The 20419-nt window shown below is 50.2% G+C and overlaps 1 protein-coding gene across 5 annotated transcripts in view; it reads left to right on the top strand.

Moving 5' to 3' along the window:
- The window catches only part of SAMD11 (sterile alpha motif domain containing 11), a 114500-nt gene that overhangs the window by 51052 nt on the left and 43029 nt on the right, over positions 1–20419 (top strand). For all 5 annotated transcript variants that reach the window (XM_027728599.2, XM_027728603.2, XM_027728606.2 and 2 more), the window contains one exon: positions 9672–9796. In XM_027728599.2, coding sequence (XP_027584400.1) covers positions 9672–9796 — 125 coding nt within the window. The remainder of the gene's footprint in view (positions 1–9671; positions 9797–20419) is intronic.

The following is a 20419-nucleotide window of genomic DNA, read 5'->3' on the forward strand; positions in this document are numbered from 1 at the left end:
GTTCTGTGCAGCAGGTCAGACCAGGGAGATATAAAGGTCCCTTCTGGGGCTTAAAAATCAATGAATCTGTGATTAAATGGCCCACGGAGGCTGGACATTGCAGGTTAAGGGAAAAGGAGTGATGTTGGTGGCGTTTTATGTGGGAGCTGCATCAGGTGTTGCTCTGGCAGCAACCTTCCAGGACCTTGTAACAACTCCCCAGATTTACCTGCAAATAGCAGGGGAACAGAAGGTGGATTTTTTTTTTTTTCCCCAGGAGCTGGACTGGAGTGCATCTGTTTCCTTGGAAATGGTTATTAGGTTTTAAAAAATGGTAACCAAAAAAAAATATGGGAGCTTTTGAGCGCTCATTTTGCACCAGTCCTGCCATCCCATGGTCGTGCTGTTACATAAGGTTGTTTCTCAGAGCTATAATGATGCAGTGGTATTTATAGACCAATCTGGGTTTTCCTTTTAATGGCTTCCATAAAAAGCTCATTATTCCCTTTGCACAGTCACTGATTTACATGCCTGTCCTGTCCCTGGGCGTGTGCTCCAGATTGGGCAGCCCTGAGCAACACACTCACTCTGGCTCTTGTTGCTAAATCATGGACTCCTTTAGGTTGGGAAAGCCCTCCAAGAGCATCAAATCCGACCCTTAACCCAGCACTGCCAAGGCCACCACTATAAACCACGTCCCCAAGGGCCACATCTCCTGAATGCCCTCAGGGATGGTGACTCCACCACTGCCCTGGGCAGCCTGTTCTGGTGCTTTATGACCTATTTAGTGAAGAAATGTTTGCTCATATCCAAGCTAAACGTCCCCTGGTGCAACCTGAGGCCGTTTCCTCCAGCACCAATGGCTCTGGGAAGAGCCTGGCTGTGGTGATTGGTCTGATCCTTACACCGGGAACTTGCCTTTTTGTGGTGGTGAGGAGAGAGGAGGTCAACAGAGAAGAAAAAAAAAATAACTTGTGTTTCTGCAGGTTGTGGTGATTTTATCATCTCCTTGGAGCTGATTGTAAGTCCTGGTGTATCAGCCTGGCCAGGCAAGGGTGGGTGTGCATGTGGTACATGGAAGGAATGACTGGAGGGGAAACAGTCTGTGAACCTGTTACCTGAGCCAGGGGTACCACTGAAATTCAGCTTTGAACTGGAATTGTGTCTGGTCAGGCTGAGAATGAGGAAGGAAAAGGAAGCCCACGTGTGTTCCTCAGTGACATGGTTGGTGTGGAGGATGCACAGGCACAGACCTGCCCTGATCTCCACCTGCTCTGGCCTGATCAATGCCCCTATGTCTTTTCCCCTGCAAGCCCTGACATTCCTCCTTTTACATATTGGATTTTTTTTTCTTTATTGTAGGGAGGGGCAGAGGGTCGGGACAGTTTTATAGCAACTGTATTGATCAGTAAAATTTAATATAATCCTTGCACTTACTGTGTGATCGTTAAGGGGATGGAGAGCCGCTGAAACATATTTAAAAAGAAATATTTTCCAGTTTTATTTCCTCCCGTGTTAATTCCTGAGTCTCTCTTCCCTTCCAAACCTCGTATCAATCTCCTGCTTTGCATCCCTTCAAAGATTTTTGACTGGATTTGCTCAGCTTGCCTTTGGTTTGATTAATTATTAGGAAAAGACTTACTCAGTCTGGTCCAGGGCTGGATTCCTTCGTCATTTCCTCGGCTGTCTTGCAGTCTCTGGATCTGTGCAAATTTTGTGTCTGCTGGGAATATCACTCCCTCTGTTTTTATCTCAGCTATATCTGGAGCTCCTGTTGCTGAAGGACCAGGTGGCCTCTGGGTGTCTGATGCCTCCCACTCCCACCCTGCCTGGTGCATCCCCATGTGTGTGGAGAGCAGCAGCACGGAGCTGCTTGACTGACATTCCAGTGAAGTCTGGGCAGGAAACTGGAGCAGAAAAATGACAGCTTGAGCTCCAAACTTATGCTAAATATCCTGACACTGGAGCAGCCTTTTTTGGGTGCTGCTGAGTGGGGCTGCACTGCAGGTGAAACAACTCCTCTGCAGGGCGACCTGCACTTTTTTTATGCCTCACCCCGAGCACAGGAATGTTACTGTGTGGGATCCTGCAGCTCAGAGCATGGGCAGAGCAAACCCTGTGTGCCAGCAGGATGGAAAATCTCTGAGAGGCACCCAGGGCTCCCTGAGAGGAGGACGGGGCATGGCATCTGGAGGGGGGTTGCTGTTCTGCTGCCTCCTTATTTTGGAGAGGGGGAGCTGCAGCAAACTGAAAGGCAGTCACTGTTGAGAATTATTTAAATTTTGACCAAATTGTCTCCTTCCCCTCTCCTCCCCCTCTTTGCAGTCACTTTGAGCAGCGCCTTGCAAGAACCAGCAGACCCTGCGGGCGCCTGGCTGCCTCTGCGAGACGCAGGGACTGTGACACTGATTTATATTTTGGTTAATTGTCTCCATCCATTAGTCTCCTCGTCCTTCTCCTTGTTAAAGATGCAGTTGCTGCTAATGCCTGTAAATGAAACACGTTTAGAAGGCATTGCTCCCAGCCTGGATCTGGCGCAACAGTCGCTGGGAGCTGCCACCTCCCGAGGGTCTCAGGGTGGTTTGTGGCCCGCAGGGACAGAGGGGCCTGGGCACGTGTCTCACCCCCACTCAAAGGCCAGGAGTCAAAGGGGCCAAGAGCTTGAGGTGTCTGCCCCATCTGTCTCATCCCCTCCACAAGTTACTGCATCCCAGTGTGCTGGCAGGGCTGGCTCCAGAACTGGGCTTTCAGCAGCTGAGATTGAGACGAGGGAAATGGGGTGATGGTCCAGCGTGAGGACCAGGGGACAAGACAGAACCAGACGGAGTCTTGGAGCAACAGCTGCTGCCTTCAAACACTGCCAGTCGGAGGCTCACGGTGCAGATGTTGCTCAAAAAAAAAAGATTATTGTTCCCAGAAGCCAGTCAGAAAGGATTGCTGCATGTCTGGTTACCACAGCGTCCCTGGAAGGGCTGGCTCCTAATTCATTTATACCTCCCGAGGGAGGGCCCCAATTAGCAAATGTGACAGTTCAGTGGCAGTGCCTGTGATGGACTTCTCCTTCCTCTGGCACAGGTTGGGGCTCGTTAGCGGGGCTGGATGAGGGGGCTGGCACAGCCCGTGCCAGCAGGGGTGGCTCTGCTCGTGTGGCTGCTCTGCAGGTGCTTCTCTGCAGCTCCTCGGATGAGTCAGTGGATTGCTGGGCCATCATGTCCCAGACAGGCACCTTCTGGTGTGGTTCTGTCCCTTGGGTGCCTGTTCCTGACAGCAGCTCATGGAGTGGCCACGGGTGGAGCATTACCCTGCCATTACAGAGCGTCTCATCGGAGCAACCAGCTTTGGGGAGACACAGGACCAGTTATCCCATTAAACACAGGCAGGGCAGCAATCAGGGCACTCGTAGAGAACATTAGCAGGGTGGTTTTTTATCCTTCCAGCAGCAATTTTTGCAGCCATTAGTTATGAGTCCGTCTCATCACTGCTCTGCAGAGCCAGCTCCCTATATCAGAGCCTTGGGATGTGACAGGGGATTTTAGACTCTCAGCTCTGAGCTGCAGTTATCCATGTTGTCCTGCCTGTACTCCCAGAGTCCCACACCGATGTTTGTTGGGTTTTGGCGTGAGATTTTTGGATGAGAAAGACTTTTTTTTGTTGTTCCCCAGACCTACCGTGGATCCTCTGCCTCCTACACTGAGCTCCCCTGCAGTTTTCTTTTGTTGCCAGTGGAGCAGGTCAAGTGCACAGTGTTTTCAGGGATCTCCTCCAAAGGTCAGGTGGCCATTTTGTTAGAGAACAGCTCTTATTTCATGTTACCTCCAGTGAAAGGAGCCTTTTGGACTTGGCCTTTACAGCTTTGTGGTTGCTGCTTGCAACATCCGTGGTCTGAGTTGTGGTGCTCAGCAAGCTGCTCAGTTGCCTGTGGCTTGGGCAAAACCCTTATCACAGCTTTCCTGCATTCCTGGTAAATGGATCTCTTGCTCCTCTGCCCTCTCTTCATTAAGGATTTGAAAATTGCCCAAGCCATAATAATATCCAGCCACTTCTCTGGCTGTTGCTTTTGGCAGCAGGACAGAGCCTAGTGGTGGAACGGGAATCCTGTTGGATGGAAGCAGCTTGCAAAAAGCTTAGGATGTTCTTCTCAGTGGATAAATGGGCAGGGAAAAGGCAGGATATATATGGCATGTTTGGTGGGCTGGTTGCTTCTCCAGTGCTACGTGCAGCACAATAATAGACATCACCACTGCCAGCTTTACTCCCTGTTAAAGTGCCATCCTTACAAATGCTGGTGCTCTGGAATGAGGTTAAGTGTGTGTTGGATTGGAAGTTCAGACTCAAAAAAATCTTCTTGCAGTGCTGCAAGATCTTTCTTAAAACTTTGCCCACCAAAGCAGCAGAATTGCCTAAAAAAGGGTCTTGTGATCAGAACTTTGATCATCCAGAGCCAGATACCGGAAAAAAAGTCTTAGGGGATTGTCAACGACATGGAGTGACTTTCCAGACTGAAAGGAAATCTGGATGTGGCCAACCCTCCACGTGCCCTCTGGAATCCTGACAGGAAGTTCTCATTTTCTGCCCTTTATTTTCTGGAAGAGCAAACCTTGCTGCTGCTGTGGGATGGAAGTGCCCCCATCCATCCACCCTCAGGACATGTTCCCCTGCAGCTTGGAGTCACACCTGTATTCCTGCAGGTCCCCAAACCATTTAATTGCTGAACCCCATGCAAACTGAGCGTTGCCATGGCGACCTGCAGCCCTAGAGAGGACTATCTGTCTCCTCTTTGACCTTTCAGGAGATCTGTATCTTCCTCAAGCCCCCTTCCATAATCCGGTTTTTAAAATATAATATTATGCTACTGGAAGGGATCAGACCTTTAATCTGCTTGTGTGTGCATGTGTCAGTGCATGGCTGGGGGTGCTGCTTTGGGGCACCCTGCAGGGTTCAGGGCCAGACAGGGCACAGCACAGTGTGACTGCCCTGCTGGGGCTGCAGGTGAGCTCCCAGGGGGAATTCCTGCCTTTGGCACACAGGTGGAGGAATCCTCTCCCTCTCCATTCATTCCCCTTAGCTCCTTCCACGCAGGTCATGCAGCAGTTGGGCTTTTGCTGTACTCTTTTGGTAGCCCCAAAGTGCATGTTCTGGATCCTGACCTGAGATCTTGCAAGCTGGATGTTCTTCTGCCTGTTGTGTTCCCTCCATGTCTGTGAGCTGGGCTGTGATAGGTGCTGGCCAGGGCCTCTTTTATGGGATGTGGGAACAAAAGTCTGCAGCCAACAGTTAAGAGTGAAGAATAATAGAATTAATGGAGTGGTTCGGGTTGGAAGGGACCTAAAGACCATCTTGTTCCAACTCCCTGCCATGGGCAGGGACACCTTCCACTAGCCCAGGTTGCTCCAAGTTCCATCCAACCTGGCCTTGGACACTTCCAGGGATGGGGCAGACACAGCTTCTCTGGGCAGCCTGTGCCAGGGCCTGCCCACCCTCACAGGGCAGAATTTCTTCCCAATATCCCATCTAACCCTGCCCTGTGGCAGTGGGAAGCCGTGTTCCCTTCTCCTGTCACTCCAGGCTCTTGTCCAAACTCCCTCTCCAGCTTTCTTGGAGCCCCTTTAGGCACTGGAAGGGGCTCTCAGGTCTCCCTGGAGCCTTCTCTTCTCCAGGTGAACCCCCCCAGCTCTCCCAGCCTGGCTCCAGAGCAGAACTGCTCCTCTGATCATCTTGGTGGCCTTCTCTGGGCTCACTCCAGCAGGTCCATGTCCTTCCTGTGCAGGGACCCCAGAGCTGGATGTGATCCCACTCAAAGTGGGATCTCACCAGAGCAGAGTAGAGGGACAGAATCCCCCCCCTCAGCTGCTACTCCCCCCGTGAGGATGAACCCAGGACACAGTTTGGCTTTTTGGGCTGAGAGAAGCTGGGGCACCCTGAGCTTCTCACCCACCACCACTCCCCAGGACTGCTCCCAGTCCATTCCCCACCTGGCCTGTGTTTGTGCTTGGGAATGAGGAGCTGGGGACCAGTCAGTCCAAGGGAATTGGAGCAGGGGGTGTGGGACACAGTTGGGACACAGCTGCTCCCCGTTCCTCACAGCTGTGGGCATTTGGGGGTATCTGGACTGCTGTGGGAGGAGCTCAGGGCTCAGCCTGTCTTCAGGAAGGACAACTTTCCAGGTTACTGTTTTCCCTGGAGAAACGTGCTGGGATTTTTATGGCTCGTGGAGGAGGCAGGGCTGAGGTGGGTGTCTGCCTGCTGTGGGCTGTGTGGTGTCACTGATGGTTTGGCTGAGCTGCTCCCTCGGGGCTGGGGGAAGGCAGAGCCTGGGCAGGACTGAGCTGTGAGGAGTTTGGCCAGGCTGGAGTTACAGCTGATGTTTCTCAGCTTCTGGTGTCCCAAAGCCTGTGGTGGTGCAATGTCTTTTTTTCCTGCTGGACCAGGACAAAATTTTAGGGCTGGGAGTGCAGCTGCAGTGAATGTGCAAAAAGAGGTGATTTCTGAAAATCGCTGTTACCTGGGCAGAGCCCTCCTTCCCAGCTACATCACTGAGAGCTGGTGGAGTACTGGAAGAACTGAGAGTCAATTAGAAGTTAAACTTTCACTCCTTTTATTAAATAGCATGGGCACGAAAGCAGTTGGTTGGACTTTGTGGGAGGTTCAGGGAGGTCTCTTGTTAAAATTATATAAGTTTACTCTCTTGTGCAGTCCTGGGTGAGGAGGAGGTGGCAGAGCTGGCAGCTGCAGAGCCAAAGCTGGTGATTTGTTCTGTTACTCCATTATGGTGGTAGAAGGTCCTGTGGGTTTAGCAGAGCAAGTCCCTTGTTAGAGCCCACACAGTCCCTGCAGTCTGATTGCAGCTGTGTGGGGCTGCCTTTGCTGGGGCAGTTTGGCCACCAGAGTTTTAAATAATGCTGAAATCTTTCACCTATGCAGAAAGATCTCAGTTTTTCATAAAAGTCTCTGGTTACCATTCATCCTCTTTTCTCCTGCTAAGACTTGAGGCCCAGCTCTGTTCTTCCTCCTGAACCAGGATGAGCCCAGAACACAAAGGCAGCCTCTGCTCCAAACCTCCTGTGCACCAGGGCAAAAGGAACAACTCCTGGGGACAGTTTGATGTGTTAAAAGCTGTCTCGGCCTGTTTGCTTTATCTTGAGGCTTTCTTCCCTTTCCTCTCAATGTCACCTTGGTGTTCAGTTTGCCTTCTGCAGAGGTATTCCAGCGAAATCCTGTTTTCCTGGGATTCTGCCTAATTGTGTGGGTAGACTTGAGTGGAGTTCAAAGCCTGTGACTGTGCCTGTGAGCCCTGTGGTACCTGCTCCTGTGTGGAGTGATGACTTGCTAATGCACCTTTGCACCCCGTGATGATTTTCGTTTTAAGAGCGTGGAAAATCTCCTAAAAAAACACAAGAATTCTGGGGAAGAGAAAAATGCCACCTCTGGTGTGGTAATGTTTCCTTCTGTGTGTTTTTGCTTTCATTGGATATATCACAGCTTTCTGCACTCTTTGAGTTTTGGAGAACCCAGTTAAGGAGCTGTGCCGTGCTCTTCTCCCGGGAAGTTCAGTTTTAGTGGTGGGTAAAACAATTCCTCCTCGTAGCTAAACGTGTTTACAGTGCCGTGGGCTCGATTGGGATGCAAGACACTCTGCAAATGCGAAGATGTAATTATCCCATTTTTTCTCTTCCTACTCCCTGCCTCTCTCCCCCTGCTCTCCGGGCTCCTCTCCTCCGCCCTTTCCCCAGCGTTGTGCTGATGGCAGCGTTTATCTGCATTTGTCCTCTGTCCCTGACATCCAGTTATTGATTGGCATGATTAAAAAGAACTGATAATCACCTCACATTAATCCCATAAATGACTTAAGACACCAAAATATTTGCATAATGCATCTTAAAAGGTGGCAGCTAAAAGAGGATAAGACCCAAAACTGCTTGGCACAGGAGAAATGGGCTTCCCACTCACCTGTGGGCTTGCTTAAGTAATTAGCCTTCTGCTTGCATAAGGAGGAATCTGAACTGGTTTAGCGGAGGAAGATGCAATGGGTGCTCAAAGGCTTTGGGATCTGAGCATCCCTTCTCCCAGCTGAGCCCGGGGGCGGGCGGGGGGAGCAGCGGGAATGTGGCAGCGGCTGCCGGAGGAGCGAGCGCGGCGGGGCTGTTTTTGTCTGCAGCATCCTGTGAAAATCTGGAGCCAGACGCCCGCTGAAAGTACCTCTGTCTAAAGACTTTCTGTCATAAACTTATCTGATTAGCAGGGGAGCTAGACGACAGATTAGCCCCTGCTCTCCAGCAGCAGGGATGGGCTCTCCCGGGAGCGCCGGAGCACATCCGCTCCTGGCGCTGGGAGCAGCCCGGAGGTGGGGGCGCAGCAGGTGGGGAGGAGGTGGAGGGGAGGGGGGATAAGAGGGGGATATTTAAAGGAAGATCATTGCTAGGTAATTCTGCAGATAATGCACCCTCCCTGCTGCCCTGCTGGTCCCAGGTGAGGACACACTCTCTGCCACCAGTGCGTTGGTGTCATGTGCTGTGTGTCACAGCAGCACAGAGTGGGTGCACTTGGCATGTGAGTAGAGGCTGGGAGGGAGCTGTGGCTGTGGGAGGGGGGGGGCAATATTGCTAATATGTATGGGGGGTTTTGTGTCTCCGGTTCTTCTGGCTGTCATCTTCCATTTAAAGGGAGGGGAGGAAGAAAAATAGCCACGTTTAGCTCGGGGCAAGCACCTTGTGCTGGAAGGAAGGGGGGGTTTGACATAACGCTGCAAACAAACAAAAGGGAGACATTCCAGCATTGCCAGTTAGTGTGGTGTTTTACCTTGTTCTTCCTCCTCACTGTTTGTATATCATTTATGCAGAAATATTTTGCAAGTGGATAGTGGTTTGCAAGCAGAAGCATTTGCCACTGAAATGCACTATCTGCTACAGTGAATGCTTTTTGTGTTCTCCCTCTCCATAGAAGGAAAAGAAATAGAAAAAAAAAAAAAAGACTAAACTAGCCTACTTAGCAGCAATCTGATGCGAGGATAACAGGCAAAATAATGCTGAATTGCTCTAAAACATTCTCTTTTCCCAGAAGGAAGAGCATTGTTTCAGGGTCTGTTAGAGGGAAGAGTTGAAAATTAGTTTAGTAAATAAATCTGTACCCTCAGCTCTGAGTAATGCTGATGTCCGGGCTCGTGGTGGGTTTCTCTCTAAAGAGAAAAACTATTATTCAATCAAATCAAGCAGTCTTTTGTTCCAAGAGTGATGGAATGGAAAAACTTGGTTTTTTTGAGAATAGAAGGGTGGCAACTGATAGAAAACTATCAGTTATTTCAGTTCAAGTTTCCTATTAATTCTGGAACAGACCTGCCAATTCCTGCACTTTCAGTTTTTCCATCCTAGATGTAAGTCCTGGCCCACGCAAGTTATATCTGGCAAAACTGAAATCAGGAGCTCTGGCAGCTGCAGAGTCCTTTATGGGAAATGAGAGTGCTGGCTGGGAAGGACTTTTTGCACTTCTCTCCCCAAAACCAGAGGAGGTTACCAAGGAGGTTACTGATGGGTGGGAGGGGGGGAACAACCTTCCTTGGAATACAACCGTGTCAGGGGCAGACAAAAGGCTCCTGCATGTGCACACACACACACACACAGATGCTCACACACACAGAAATCAATTATGTGGTGGCAAATAGGATTTCCTTAACTTGGTGCTTTTCTGCTCTGTTGCAGCCGCGATAACGACCTTTCCACTATCATCTCCAACCTGCACCAGAGCCGCCAGCTCGTTATGCCAGAGACCCAGAGCCGCTGTGAATTCAAGAGAAACAGCATCGAGGTTGGCCTGGGAGCAGCAGGTAAGGAGCTGGAGCAGGTCCTGCTGCTCTGGGTTCGTTGACTCCCCTCCTCTCCCTTTGGCTGCCTCGTCCGTTCGTTTTTCGGCAGCTGGTTTCTTTGTGTTACAACTCTGCGAGCTCTAGGAAGGGTTTTTTTAATATTCTGGCTAAAGATTGACGTGGAAAGGATTTCATGGTGATGGTGAAGTCCTTCTGAGATCCCAGCCCTGTGTGTTATTCCCAGATCTAGTGGTCTGTGTTAGAGTACTGGCAAAGGAGCTCGCGCCAGCAGAGGAGTGAAATGTCCCCAGGGTTGGTGCCAAGTGAAGCAGAAAGGCCTTGCAGAGAGCATGATTTGATTTGTAATTTCATTAATCAGAGGTTCCCCGTGCTGCTGCTGTGCCTGCCAACTCCTTTGGGAGTGTGGTTGTTTGGTTTTGTAGCGCTGCCTGGTTTTTTTGGGTAGTTCACCTGGTTTCAGGTTAACGTGGTGGCACCAGAAATGCTCCTCTTGGATCCTGCCCTGTGCCTGTCTGGATGACAGTGAGGGAGTGTGGGCAAGGATGCTCTGGTGACAGTTGTTCAGCAGTCACTAAGTGAGGCTCTGTAATAAACTGGAGATCTGTTGATTGCAGGATCTGTGATTTGCCGTTGATTATAAATAAATGTTGAGGGAGACCTGTGATTTATGTTAGTTTTTTATGTTGACTGATCCCTGCCCTTCCAAATCAGGGCTGGATCTCTATGTGTGTTAATACAGGCCTTTCCTGAAAACCTGTCTGTTTGTGGATTTGTTCACATTTTTTTTTGTTAGCCATTCTGTTGACTGTGTAAATTAACCCCAAATCCGAAGGGAACACCACATCTAACACCCTTTGGGAATGTCTTTGGAGGGTGCTCAGGAACATGACAGGTACCTGGTTGGCTTTTTGCCTGAGGTTTAACCCTTTCCTGACAGGTTCCTTCTGCCTGCAGTGGACTTTGTACTGGTGTGACTACTTAAGTGAAGTGTTCAGTGCCATGGGTGCTGAGCTGGGGGATTTGTGATATGTCTGTAGAGCAGCCATGGGCAGCTCCCAGTCTTTGCTCTCACATCTTAATCTTCATATTCTCATCAATAACAGATTTCCTTAACAGCCCCTTTTCCTACACAGCTCCAAGAGCACCAAACTGGCCAGAGATCCATTTTTCTGTATGACCTTGCTTGAGTTTATATGTCTGTGTGTTGAAATGGTTTTTAACATTGTTTGCTTTACAGAGAAACTGCTGGGCTTGATCAGTGTTGCTGGGATTCTTTGAGGTCCATGGCATTCCTGAAATGCAGAAGGGTTCTTCTCATTCCCATCAGTGCTAGGCAGTGGAAAAGATGAGATGTAGAAGCCCTCATTCTTATTTGTTAAGAGTTGATGTTGGAGGTTCTCTGGTTAGTTTTTTAACCTTAAGAAGCAGTAAGAAGTGGCCTCAAGCTGTGCCAGGGGAGGTTTAGATTCGATATTAGGAAAAGTTTCATCATGGGAAGCGTTGTAAAGCATTGGAACAGGCTGCCCAGGGCAGTGGTGGAGTCACCATCCCTGGACATGTTCAAAAAAACGTGTGGATGTGGCACCCGGGGACGTGGTTTAGTGATGAAACACGGTGGTGGTGGGTTGATGGCTGGGCCTGGGGATCTTAGAGGGCTTTTCCAACCTTAATGGTTCTGTGAAATACTCAAGGAGTGTTGGAGCAGTGAAAGAGAAGAGGCTCATCCACACAAGAGGCCACCAAGCGAGCGACAAAGCTCTTCAGGACGTGACAGATCTGGTGTGTCAGACAAGAGCTGATCTGCAAAAGAGCGAGATGGGGGGGATGGTGGGGATATTGTCACATGTCCCCAGGGACAGTTTAACTCTGAATTCCCCCCTCTCTCTGGAGCCAGCTCTCTCTCCATGCTGGTTTGATTAAGGGAGGGCTCATTTTGCCAAAGTCTCTGCAGGAGCCGCCGGCTCTGAGTGCAGAGCGTGTGCTGAGCTGGTCCCTGGGTCACCTCCCAGGCACACACAGGCCAGGGGAGCAGGAACAGAAGGTGCTGGGATTTGGAGCTGATGCCCCATTGTTGGCTTTGTGTCTTGGTTCTGTTTGTTTTTGCTGGCAGGGGGGAAAAAAACACCAATTGTCACTTATAGAATGTGAAGAGAGCCAGTGCTGGGTTAGTCTGAAAGGCTGGTTGTTGTTTAAACCACTTAGTTACAACAATAATGGGAGAAGAACCTTGCCCCCAGTTGTCTGCTGTGTCTGCACTGTGTGCCCTCGAGAACAGTGCTGTGTATTTGGGTTATGAGAACCTTCCCCCTCCAAAAGGCATCTGGAGATAACCAGTGCTGAATAAATGATGTTAATGCCATCGTGTCCCTGCCTCACTCGTGTCCGTGAGCTGCAGAGCTCTGAGGCACTTGGGATCTGCTGCTGAAACAGTTTCTGTTGCTGGTTTATGGGTTTGGAGTTGGGCACATGGTGCCAGTCAGGAGAGGTGGAGATTCCAGAGGCTCTGCTGTTCCAGCTGCACATCCCCCTTGTGAGAGGTGAGTGTGTGCTGCTGGAACAGGACTCACCAGCCTCTGCTCCTTCTTGGCTGTGGCCAAGGTTAAGCAGAGGATTGAGAACAAGGACAGCACAAATGGAAGAGATTTGCTTTTTGCAGGGCCTGTGAGGGTAGCAGGAGGGTTGAAGCTGGCAGGATTTGGCTGGTGTGTGATTAATTCTGTGAGGGAATTCCCTGATTTATAGTTAGAACCGGGATTAGAGGCAGTGCAATGGTTTTGAACAGCATGGACTGGAAAATTAGAAGTATTACTGCATCTTTAATGGTCTTTGAAATGCAGAAAGGGGCTGAAATTAATGAAAAATAATTGTGTATAGTTAGTTCTGGGGCTTTTATGACTTCTGGGAGATAGGAAAGGCTAGAGCTGGGGTTCAAGGTTAGAACTGGGCTGATGTTCAGGTCACAGGGGGCTGAAAAGTCTGACTGGGTCATATAAGAACTTTGTTTGGAAGAGCAGCACTGATTAATATCCTTGGAAGGCTTATGGATAACTTTTAAGTGAAAACAGGTCACTTTATGTCAATGGTGATGGTTATATTTGAGAACAGAGAGACTGAAGAGATTAATTTGGGACAGCAGAAGCTGAAAGACTTGGAAAATAAATAACTGTGTCCTGAAAGACTCAGATAGGGTTTGGCCCTGCCTGGAGCAGGATTTAATAACCCACTTGGGTTGTGCAATAAACCTGGAGGAGGTGCAGCCTTGGGGTTTGGGACAGCTGGGACCAAAAACATCACTGTATTTTGGATCTGGTGATTCCCAAAGAGCTATAAAGGGTCTGGAATTATCAACACCAAATGGCTCTGCTGTTTCTTGCATTGCTGAGGGTGTGATTAAGGCCAGTGTGGTGATTGTGACACGTTGGTAAGTGTGGCATCTCCAGAAATCTGAGAGCTACAGAGCTTTGAAAATAAATTTATCATGGAAAAAAATGGAAGGGCTGTTACTACTGTTCTACAGTGATAAAGGGGAAAGGGAGGTAGTTACGTTGCCAGCAGGTAAAATTTTATCAGAAATGTTGGACAAGATGCATAATTCCTTGCACCAGTTTTCGAGTACTTTGTAGGAGATGAGTCAGGCAAGACAAAGAAGGGCAAATTCCTCAAGATCATAAAGCAGATGAACAACAGAGCTCAGTTTCCTGCTTTGTCCTCCCTAACATCTCTTCTAAACCTCCATGTTGTTGTTCCACGGTGACAGTATGGGATAGATGTGGGTTTTAGAGAGTCAGCACAGAGCTGATCTGAGGGTGGTGTTCCCCTGCTGCTGCTCTCTGCACTGAAGCAAGATGTCTAGCTAAGAACAGCTGACAGCCTAACTCATGTTTGAAGTCCCCTGATGGCTGCTGCACCTTTAAAGGAAATCAGGAATGCCAGTGCAAAATTCTACCAAAAAAGGCAAAAACCTGCTCCAGGTGGTTGTTCTCAGTGAGAACCTGGAGCCCTGGGCTGGCTGAGCCTTTTGCAAGGACAGCAGAAGTTGGTGGCCAGAGGTGTGTGCTGATAAAATCTAATTGCCCTATTGATTGGCTTTGGAGCCACTGTCAGTGGGGAGTGATGGAGATATTTGTGTGTGGGTGATGCGTGTTGGTTCTATCTCGCTCCTCCAGGGCCACTGGGGACCCTCAGGTGTTACAGGGATCTCTTAATCTGGGAGCAAACCTGTGTGTGCTGCGCCTGCTCTGCAGCACCACAGATTTATTATTGAAATTACCACTGAGGCACTCGGGTTTCCTCAGGTCCCAGGGGATCCTGGATTCTGGGAAGAGCTGTCCTGTTTGTAACTCGGGATTCTTAACTAGGTGGAGAAATCCCATCTCGCTGGTTTGGGATTTTACCCATCTGCAACCTCTCACACTGTTCTTCCTTCTCATCTGGGTTGGCTGGTGACAGTGTCACGTCCTCAGAGTTTTAAGAACAGTGTATCTCTGCTTTCTCTGCCTTTCTCTGTGCCTGAGAGTCGAGGTGCTTGTGCTTGCTAAATGCCTGTCCTCCAAAGGGTTGTGCAGATTCCAAGTGTGCAGGTGTTTGTTGTTTCCAGCACAGACTGGAAGAGCAGCAGTAGGTTCTTGTGGAGGTTCAGAGAGTGGAGTGTGAGGGAAGGGCCTCTCTGCCATCTCTGCTGCTCTTCATTGATCAAAATGATACCAAGCTCCTCTTCTGAAGTCTGGGTTATGTCTACACTGGGCTTACATCCAGCTGCTGGGTTTAATCTCCCTACCACTTCCCTCGCCAGTTTTGGACCTTTTAAATTATTTATTTACTTATTTTTGAAACTTGGGACCAGCTAATGCAGCTGCTGGGAGGTGAGGTTGGGTTTTGGGCAGAGGGGTACTATCCCTTTCCAGGGAAGAGAGTTGAGCAAGCACTTATAGGTGCTGACAAGTCTGCAGGGCTGCAGTTGTGGGGAACACCGTGTAGAACCCACCTGGAAAAATAAGCTTTGGTGATTCCCAAAGCTCCCAGAACGTGAATGGTCTCTCCTCACTTGACCCTGCAGGTTGATTTCTCTCTGCCCTGTCCTTCTCTCGTGGTGGTGGTGATCATCTGCAGTGGGAAGTGCTGGAGGTGCTTTCCTGGGTGCTAATTAAATTGCAGTCACGATGGGGATGCGCAACGTGCCAAGGGGAGGAAGAGGGGGAAAAGTACAAATATAATGGGGTTTGTGCTTCCTCAGGAACAGGCAGAGAGGCAGCTGCATTGGTGAGATTCGGTAAGAGGCTTAAGAACATCTGCAAAGGTAGAGAAGTGTGTTCCAGTGCCTCAGGGGGAGCAGGCACGTGGGAGGGGAGGGCAGGCAGGAGCCTAATGGGAATATAAAAGTCACTTCCAAAAGGATCAGATAAAGGCAAGGCAGCAGCCAGGGCACAGCACTGGCACTGCAGAGGGGTTTACCTTGAGAGGGGATGATGGCACAAGGAGCTTTAATCTTAATTGAGAGAGAGAGAGACACACACACACACACAAGGATGAGCAGAGCCAGGGCCGCCTGACAAAGGCACAGCAGCAAAGCTGACGGTTTGCACATCAAACAGGGATTTAGAACCCCTCTAAGCAGCTCGTGGCGTGGCTGTAAACAAGTCCAATCCCCTCTATCCAGTTTGGCTGATGCAGTCTGCCAGGGCCTGCGTGGGGTGGGGGAGGATGGAGGAGCCTCATGGGGCTCTGTGGTTTACAGAGACAGCACGGGTGCCTTCCCCCTCGTGTCTGTGATTTCACACTGCTGTAGGGTTTGAACAAGCATCTTTTGCAGTAGACTCCTGGTCCCAAGGCTCTAAGTAATTCCTCTCCTGCAAAAAAAAAAAAAAATCCTCTTAATTTCTCCTCTTTCCCTCCTCAAACACCCTCTGTTCTGTAGTGCCACATTTCATGGCTTCCCAGTTGCAGTAGGACTAGAAGTGGAGGAATCAGGCTCACTGATGCTAGAGGAAGGTGGGTAGATCTTCCCTCTCTTCCTTCTGCCCCTCGTGACTGGAGGGAGTTGGCTTGGTGTGGATATTGTCTGAGAGGAGACAGGGCAGAGTGTCAGGTCTCTCTCCAAACAGCGAGCAGGTCACCGTGGTTCTGCAGATAATATTGGGGACTGCTCATGGATTCAAGGTCATGGATTCAAGACCCCTTCCCCAGTGATTAGAGGCTTCCTTGGCTGTGGTGTGGGAAGCAGCAAAAGGCCAGCTTTCCAGCAGTGCAGAGCTCCCAGAGAGCTTGGGCTTCTTCTAGGGGTTATTGGTTCAACGTGATGGAAATGCCAAACCCTGAGAGCCCTGGCCTCAGAGCAGGGGTGTCCTCAGTGTTAACCTGCAGTGATTCCTGTGGAAATCCCACGTGGCAGGAGGGACATGACACCTGTGTCCCTTGAGGAGACCCAGTTTAGGAGTCCTGCTCCACTGGAGGCCAGGTATGGTGCTTTTGCAGTCCTGGAAAAGCAATGTTCATCCACATGTCCCAAAAACATCATGAAAGATTTCTCTCTTCTCTCTGTGAGGTTATTTGTTCTGTATTAACCCTCCTGTCTCATCTCTCCACTTGATGCTCTGTTGACTAAGCAAAGGAGAAGGAGAAATTTTAGGAGTGAGCTGTAAAGAGCTTCACATTTAGGAATGTGGAATTTTTGTTGACAGGGCAGTGCTTGGAGATGGATGGATCTGGGTGTCTCACCTCCTGCAGGCCTGTCCCTGAAAATTCTTTGTGCCTGCCATGGAGGCCTTCCCAGTGACCTCATTTGGCTTTGCACTGAGACCCAGAGCTTTCGTCTGCAAAGGAGGAGTTAATATTGGGGGGTGGAAAAGAATTGGGATCACGGATGTTCCAGCTAATGGTTAGAGACAGAATCACAGCGAACGGCTGTTCTCGGAGCGTGTGATAATGAGCTGGGATGCAGACATGTTTTCATTTAACTAAGCCAAACAACAGGAAAAAAAAGCAGCAGCCTTTATTGGACTGCTGCCTTAAATTGAGCAGAAAATCAGCACCAAATGGGCATCCAGGAGCTGCAAGCCCAGGCACTGTTGTTTATGTGTTTTACCATGAAGGACAATTGTTTACCTAGGCAACCTGAGGGTCGAGGCTCTGTCAGTGCCCTTCATCCTCTTCTTGGCTTGGAGCTGGAGGACTGTCCTCTCTTTGTGTTCTATTTAAGTTCATTTTTATTTCTCCTGAGGCCTTGCAGGAGTGGGAGGTGACCAACACCCTTTTGTAATACAAGCAGAGGTTCCTGGGAGGGGAAGGAAAAATGGGAAAGCCCAACATGGAAGTGTTTCCTTTCGCTGTGCCCTGCAGCTGCATGGGGGTTTGCTGGTGTGAGTGTTCAGGTTTTACTCTTCTTGGCTTTGTCACTGCAGGGGGAGAAGGAGCTGAGGAAGTTCAGTGCCCTGTTCTTGGAGCTCAATAAACTTAGGATTGTAAAGGTTGGAAAAGATCTCTCTAAGAGATCTCTTAAGATCTCTCTCTAAGATCGTTGAGTCCAACCTTGACAGGGGTTTGAAGCCTGCCTCTGGCAGGAGAGTTCTTGTAGGATGGCTCTGCAAACACCTTTGGGAAGGTCACTGGGGCGTTCCAAGGTGTTTCTCCCTCAGTTTTAGGAAAGGGGTGCCACAGTTGGACTGGGCTCACCATGGGCACCTTGAGTATCCTGGTGTCCTCTGTGCCTGGTGTGAACAGGGCAGACTGGCCACAGTCAGGACAAGGAGTCTGTCACTCTCTGGAGTGGGATCCACCAACTCATGGCCAGTCCACGCTGCAGCTCCAAAGCTGAAGTAAACACGGACTCCTCCTTCTTTTCCTTGCGGCTCTGGGAAGAGCAAGATTATCCTGCTTCCAGAAATAACCTCTTCCCGCCCCCTGCCTCCACCTCCTTTGCCAGGTGCCTCACAGGCAGCTACTAAGGAGCTGAAAACAGATCCCTGGTGCTGTGACACCTCCCTGGTGTTATATATAGAGATCCAGCGTGGACTGTGACCTGGCACCTGCCTTGTCCACTCTCACTGCTGGGTGGCAGAGCTGGCAGCTCTGACCCTGCCCCGAGTCAAGCTGATGCTTCAGAGCCAGGGTTTGGCACTGCTTCAGCTCCAGTGCCCGTGTGTATCTGTGTCACCAGGTTTGGGTGCCGTGGGTTAGTCGTGCAGGGCCTGGCTCCCTGCTCCTGTCCCCCAGGAACCCCTCACAGCTGTGTGTCTGCAAAGCTCCTGTTGGGATGAGAGGTGCCAGGAGCGGGCACTGAGCTCCTGCTCTGCTCCCTGTTTCTTCCAAGCAATCAGTGGCTCCCAGGTCGGGTGACGGGGAGGGGAAAAGTCCTGCCAAAGGGAGAGGAGTGCAGGGATCTGTGAGTGGGAGAGCTGTGTTGGAGGAGACACGTGGAAATGCTGACCCAGCCTTTTGGATGGGTAGAGTTGAGAGAAGTCCACCAGGAAAAGAGACCTGGACAAAACGAGCACTAGGCATTTAGAGCCACAGGTCAGGCAAACCTGCCAGGGCAGTGTGTGACCCTGTGACTGCCTGTGCTTGAAGTCCTGCCAGCTCAGTCTCTGCTTCAGCCCTGCTCCAGCACCTCTGACCTTTGGCAAAGCCAGACTGCCTGGGCTGGTCCAGGGGAAATGGGAAAGAAGACCACAACTGTTACTATAATTTGGGAAAGGTCATGTATTGGTTTGGGGTTTTTTTCCTCCTGCTGTCCCTGCAGGTTTCTCCCAGGTTTCTCCACAGGGGCACAGTAAAGACCCACAACTCCTTTCCCTCTGCTGAGCATCTCTGATGCCTCCTCAGTGCAAATCAGGAAGATGGGTGGGGATTCTCAAGGGTTGAGTTGGGTGTATGTCCCTGTGGGGAACTGGAATCTGTCCTAACGCTGCCCTCTCCCCAGATAAAGCTTGTGGTTCCAGACCTGGTCAGGGAGTCAGCTGTGCCACATGCTTTGTCAAACATGAACAGACTTGGGAAGAGTTGTCCAAGGATGGAGGTTTGGGCGTTGGAAAGATTTTATTAATGATCTGCTGTGAGCAAGAAGAGGGTCAGCTGCCTATTTCATTAATTTTTCATCAGTACACAATCTTTGTGTTCCCAGTTCCTTTCCTTCCCTTTACCCTTCTCCCCTTTCCTGCTCTTTCCCCTCCTCCTCACGTTCCTCTGGTTCTCAAACCCTCTTTCCCTCCCCCCTCCCCGCCTCCTTTTCCAGTCTTAATCTCCATCTCACCCTCATATCCTCCTTCCTTTCCATTTCTCTTCCTCTTTTATTTCCCCTGTCCTCGTCCCTGCTCTCCCTTCCCCACCCTCCCTCCATCTCCAAGCTCCTCGGGAGGAAGACAATTCGAAGGCTTTTCCGCCCCGCTCTCAGCTGAGAGGCTCCTTCCCTCAAGCCAATCAATGGCAGCCTTTCAGCCCCGTGGGGCTTGGCAAACATTAGATCAATAAGTTATTAGCACCATTCTGTCAGCTGTAATGTGGAGATTGATCGGGGCCGGGGCTCCTGCACGCTGCCTGGCACTTCCCCAGCCTGATAAAGATGACAGATTAAGGGAATAAGAAAAAGGAATTAAGGAGTCTGGCTGTCAAAGCTGTCACGGGCTGGAGGAGCTGTTTTTTTCAGGGGCTGGATGAGTGCAATCGGACATTTAGGTGGTGCTAAGGGGGTACAGCACCACCAGCAGCTCTGCTGGGAATCACTGTCCTCAGCCTTGGCTGTTCTGAAGAAATGCTGGGAGGCTGGTGGAAGGAGCAGCCAGGGAGGTGGAATAGCTGTGCTGGGGCTTGGAGGGGAATACCAGGCTCCTGGCACAGACCACGTGCAGATTGAGCACCCAGGAGCCTGCAGGGAAGTGGGAATGCTGTGCCTGCCCCGGGGCGTGGTTGGGTGATGTGTGGCATTCCCCAGGACTCGGGGACTGTGTCAGAGGGATGATGCCAGTTCTCGTAGCTTTTTATCACAGATACATAAATGGAGGCCAAAGGATCTTTGCCCACAGGGTTTGTGGTCACAGAATCACACACTGGTTTGGGTTGGAAGAGACCTTAAAGATCATCTTGTTCCACCCCCTGCCACGGGCAGGAACACTTTCCACTAGACCAGGTTGCTCCAAGCCCTGTCCTTGGCCTTGAACACTTCCAGGGATGGAGAGTTCACTTTCTGGGCAACCTGATCCTTACTGGTCTTCTGATTTATCAGGCTTTCCCCTTCTCATGTCTTACCTGCTAGAAGATGCTCCTTTCTAGAGCAAGTGAGTCTCCTAAACCCTGGACTTCCAGCCCACTCTCCCATCCTCGTTCTTTGAATCTTTTCTGGAAGAAAGTGGAGATTCACAAGTTTGTGACTGCTAAAAAGCCTCTCTGCAGCATATAAAATTAATTCACATCTCTCTCTTAAGTGCAGCATATCCCTTCCATGAGCGTTTTTCATACTATGAATATTTACCACCTTTCTGTGGCTTGGTGCGTGCTGTAAAAATGAATTTTGTAAGAACCTGGGAGACAGGGGGGTGTTGGTGCACCTTCCCTAATAAACAGCCTCATTACAGACAGGCAGGAGGGTGGCTCCAGCATCACCTGCACCTCGCTCACCCCTTGGCAACTGAAATA

Source organism: Pipra filicauda, unplaced genomic scaffold (assembly GCF_003945595.2).
Source record: "Pipra filicauda isolate LSUMZ 115617 unplaced genomic scaffold, ASM394559v2 scaffold87_size3191425_pilon, whole genome shotgun sequence".
NCBI lineage: Eukaryota > Metazoa > Chordata > Aves > Passeriformes > Pipridae > Pipra > Pipra filicauda.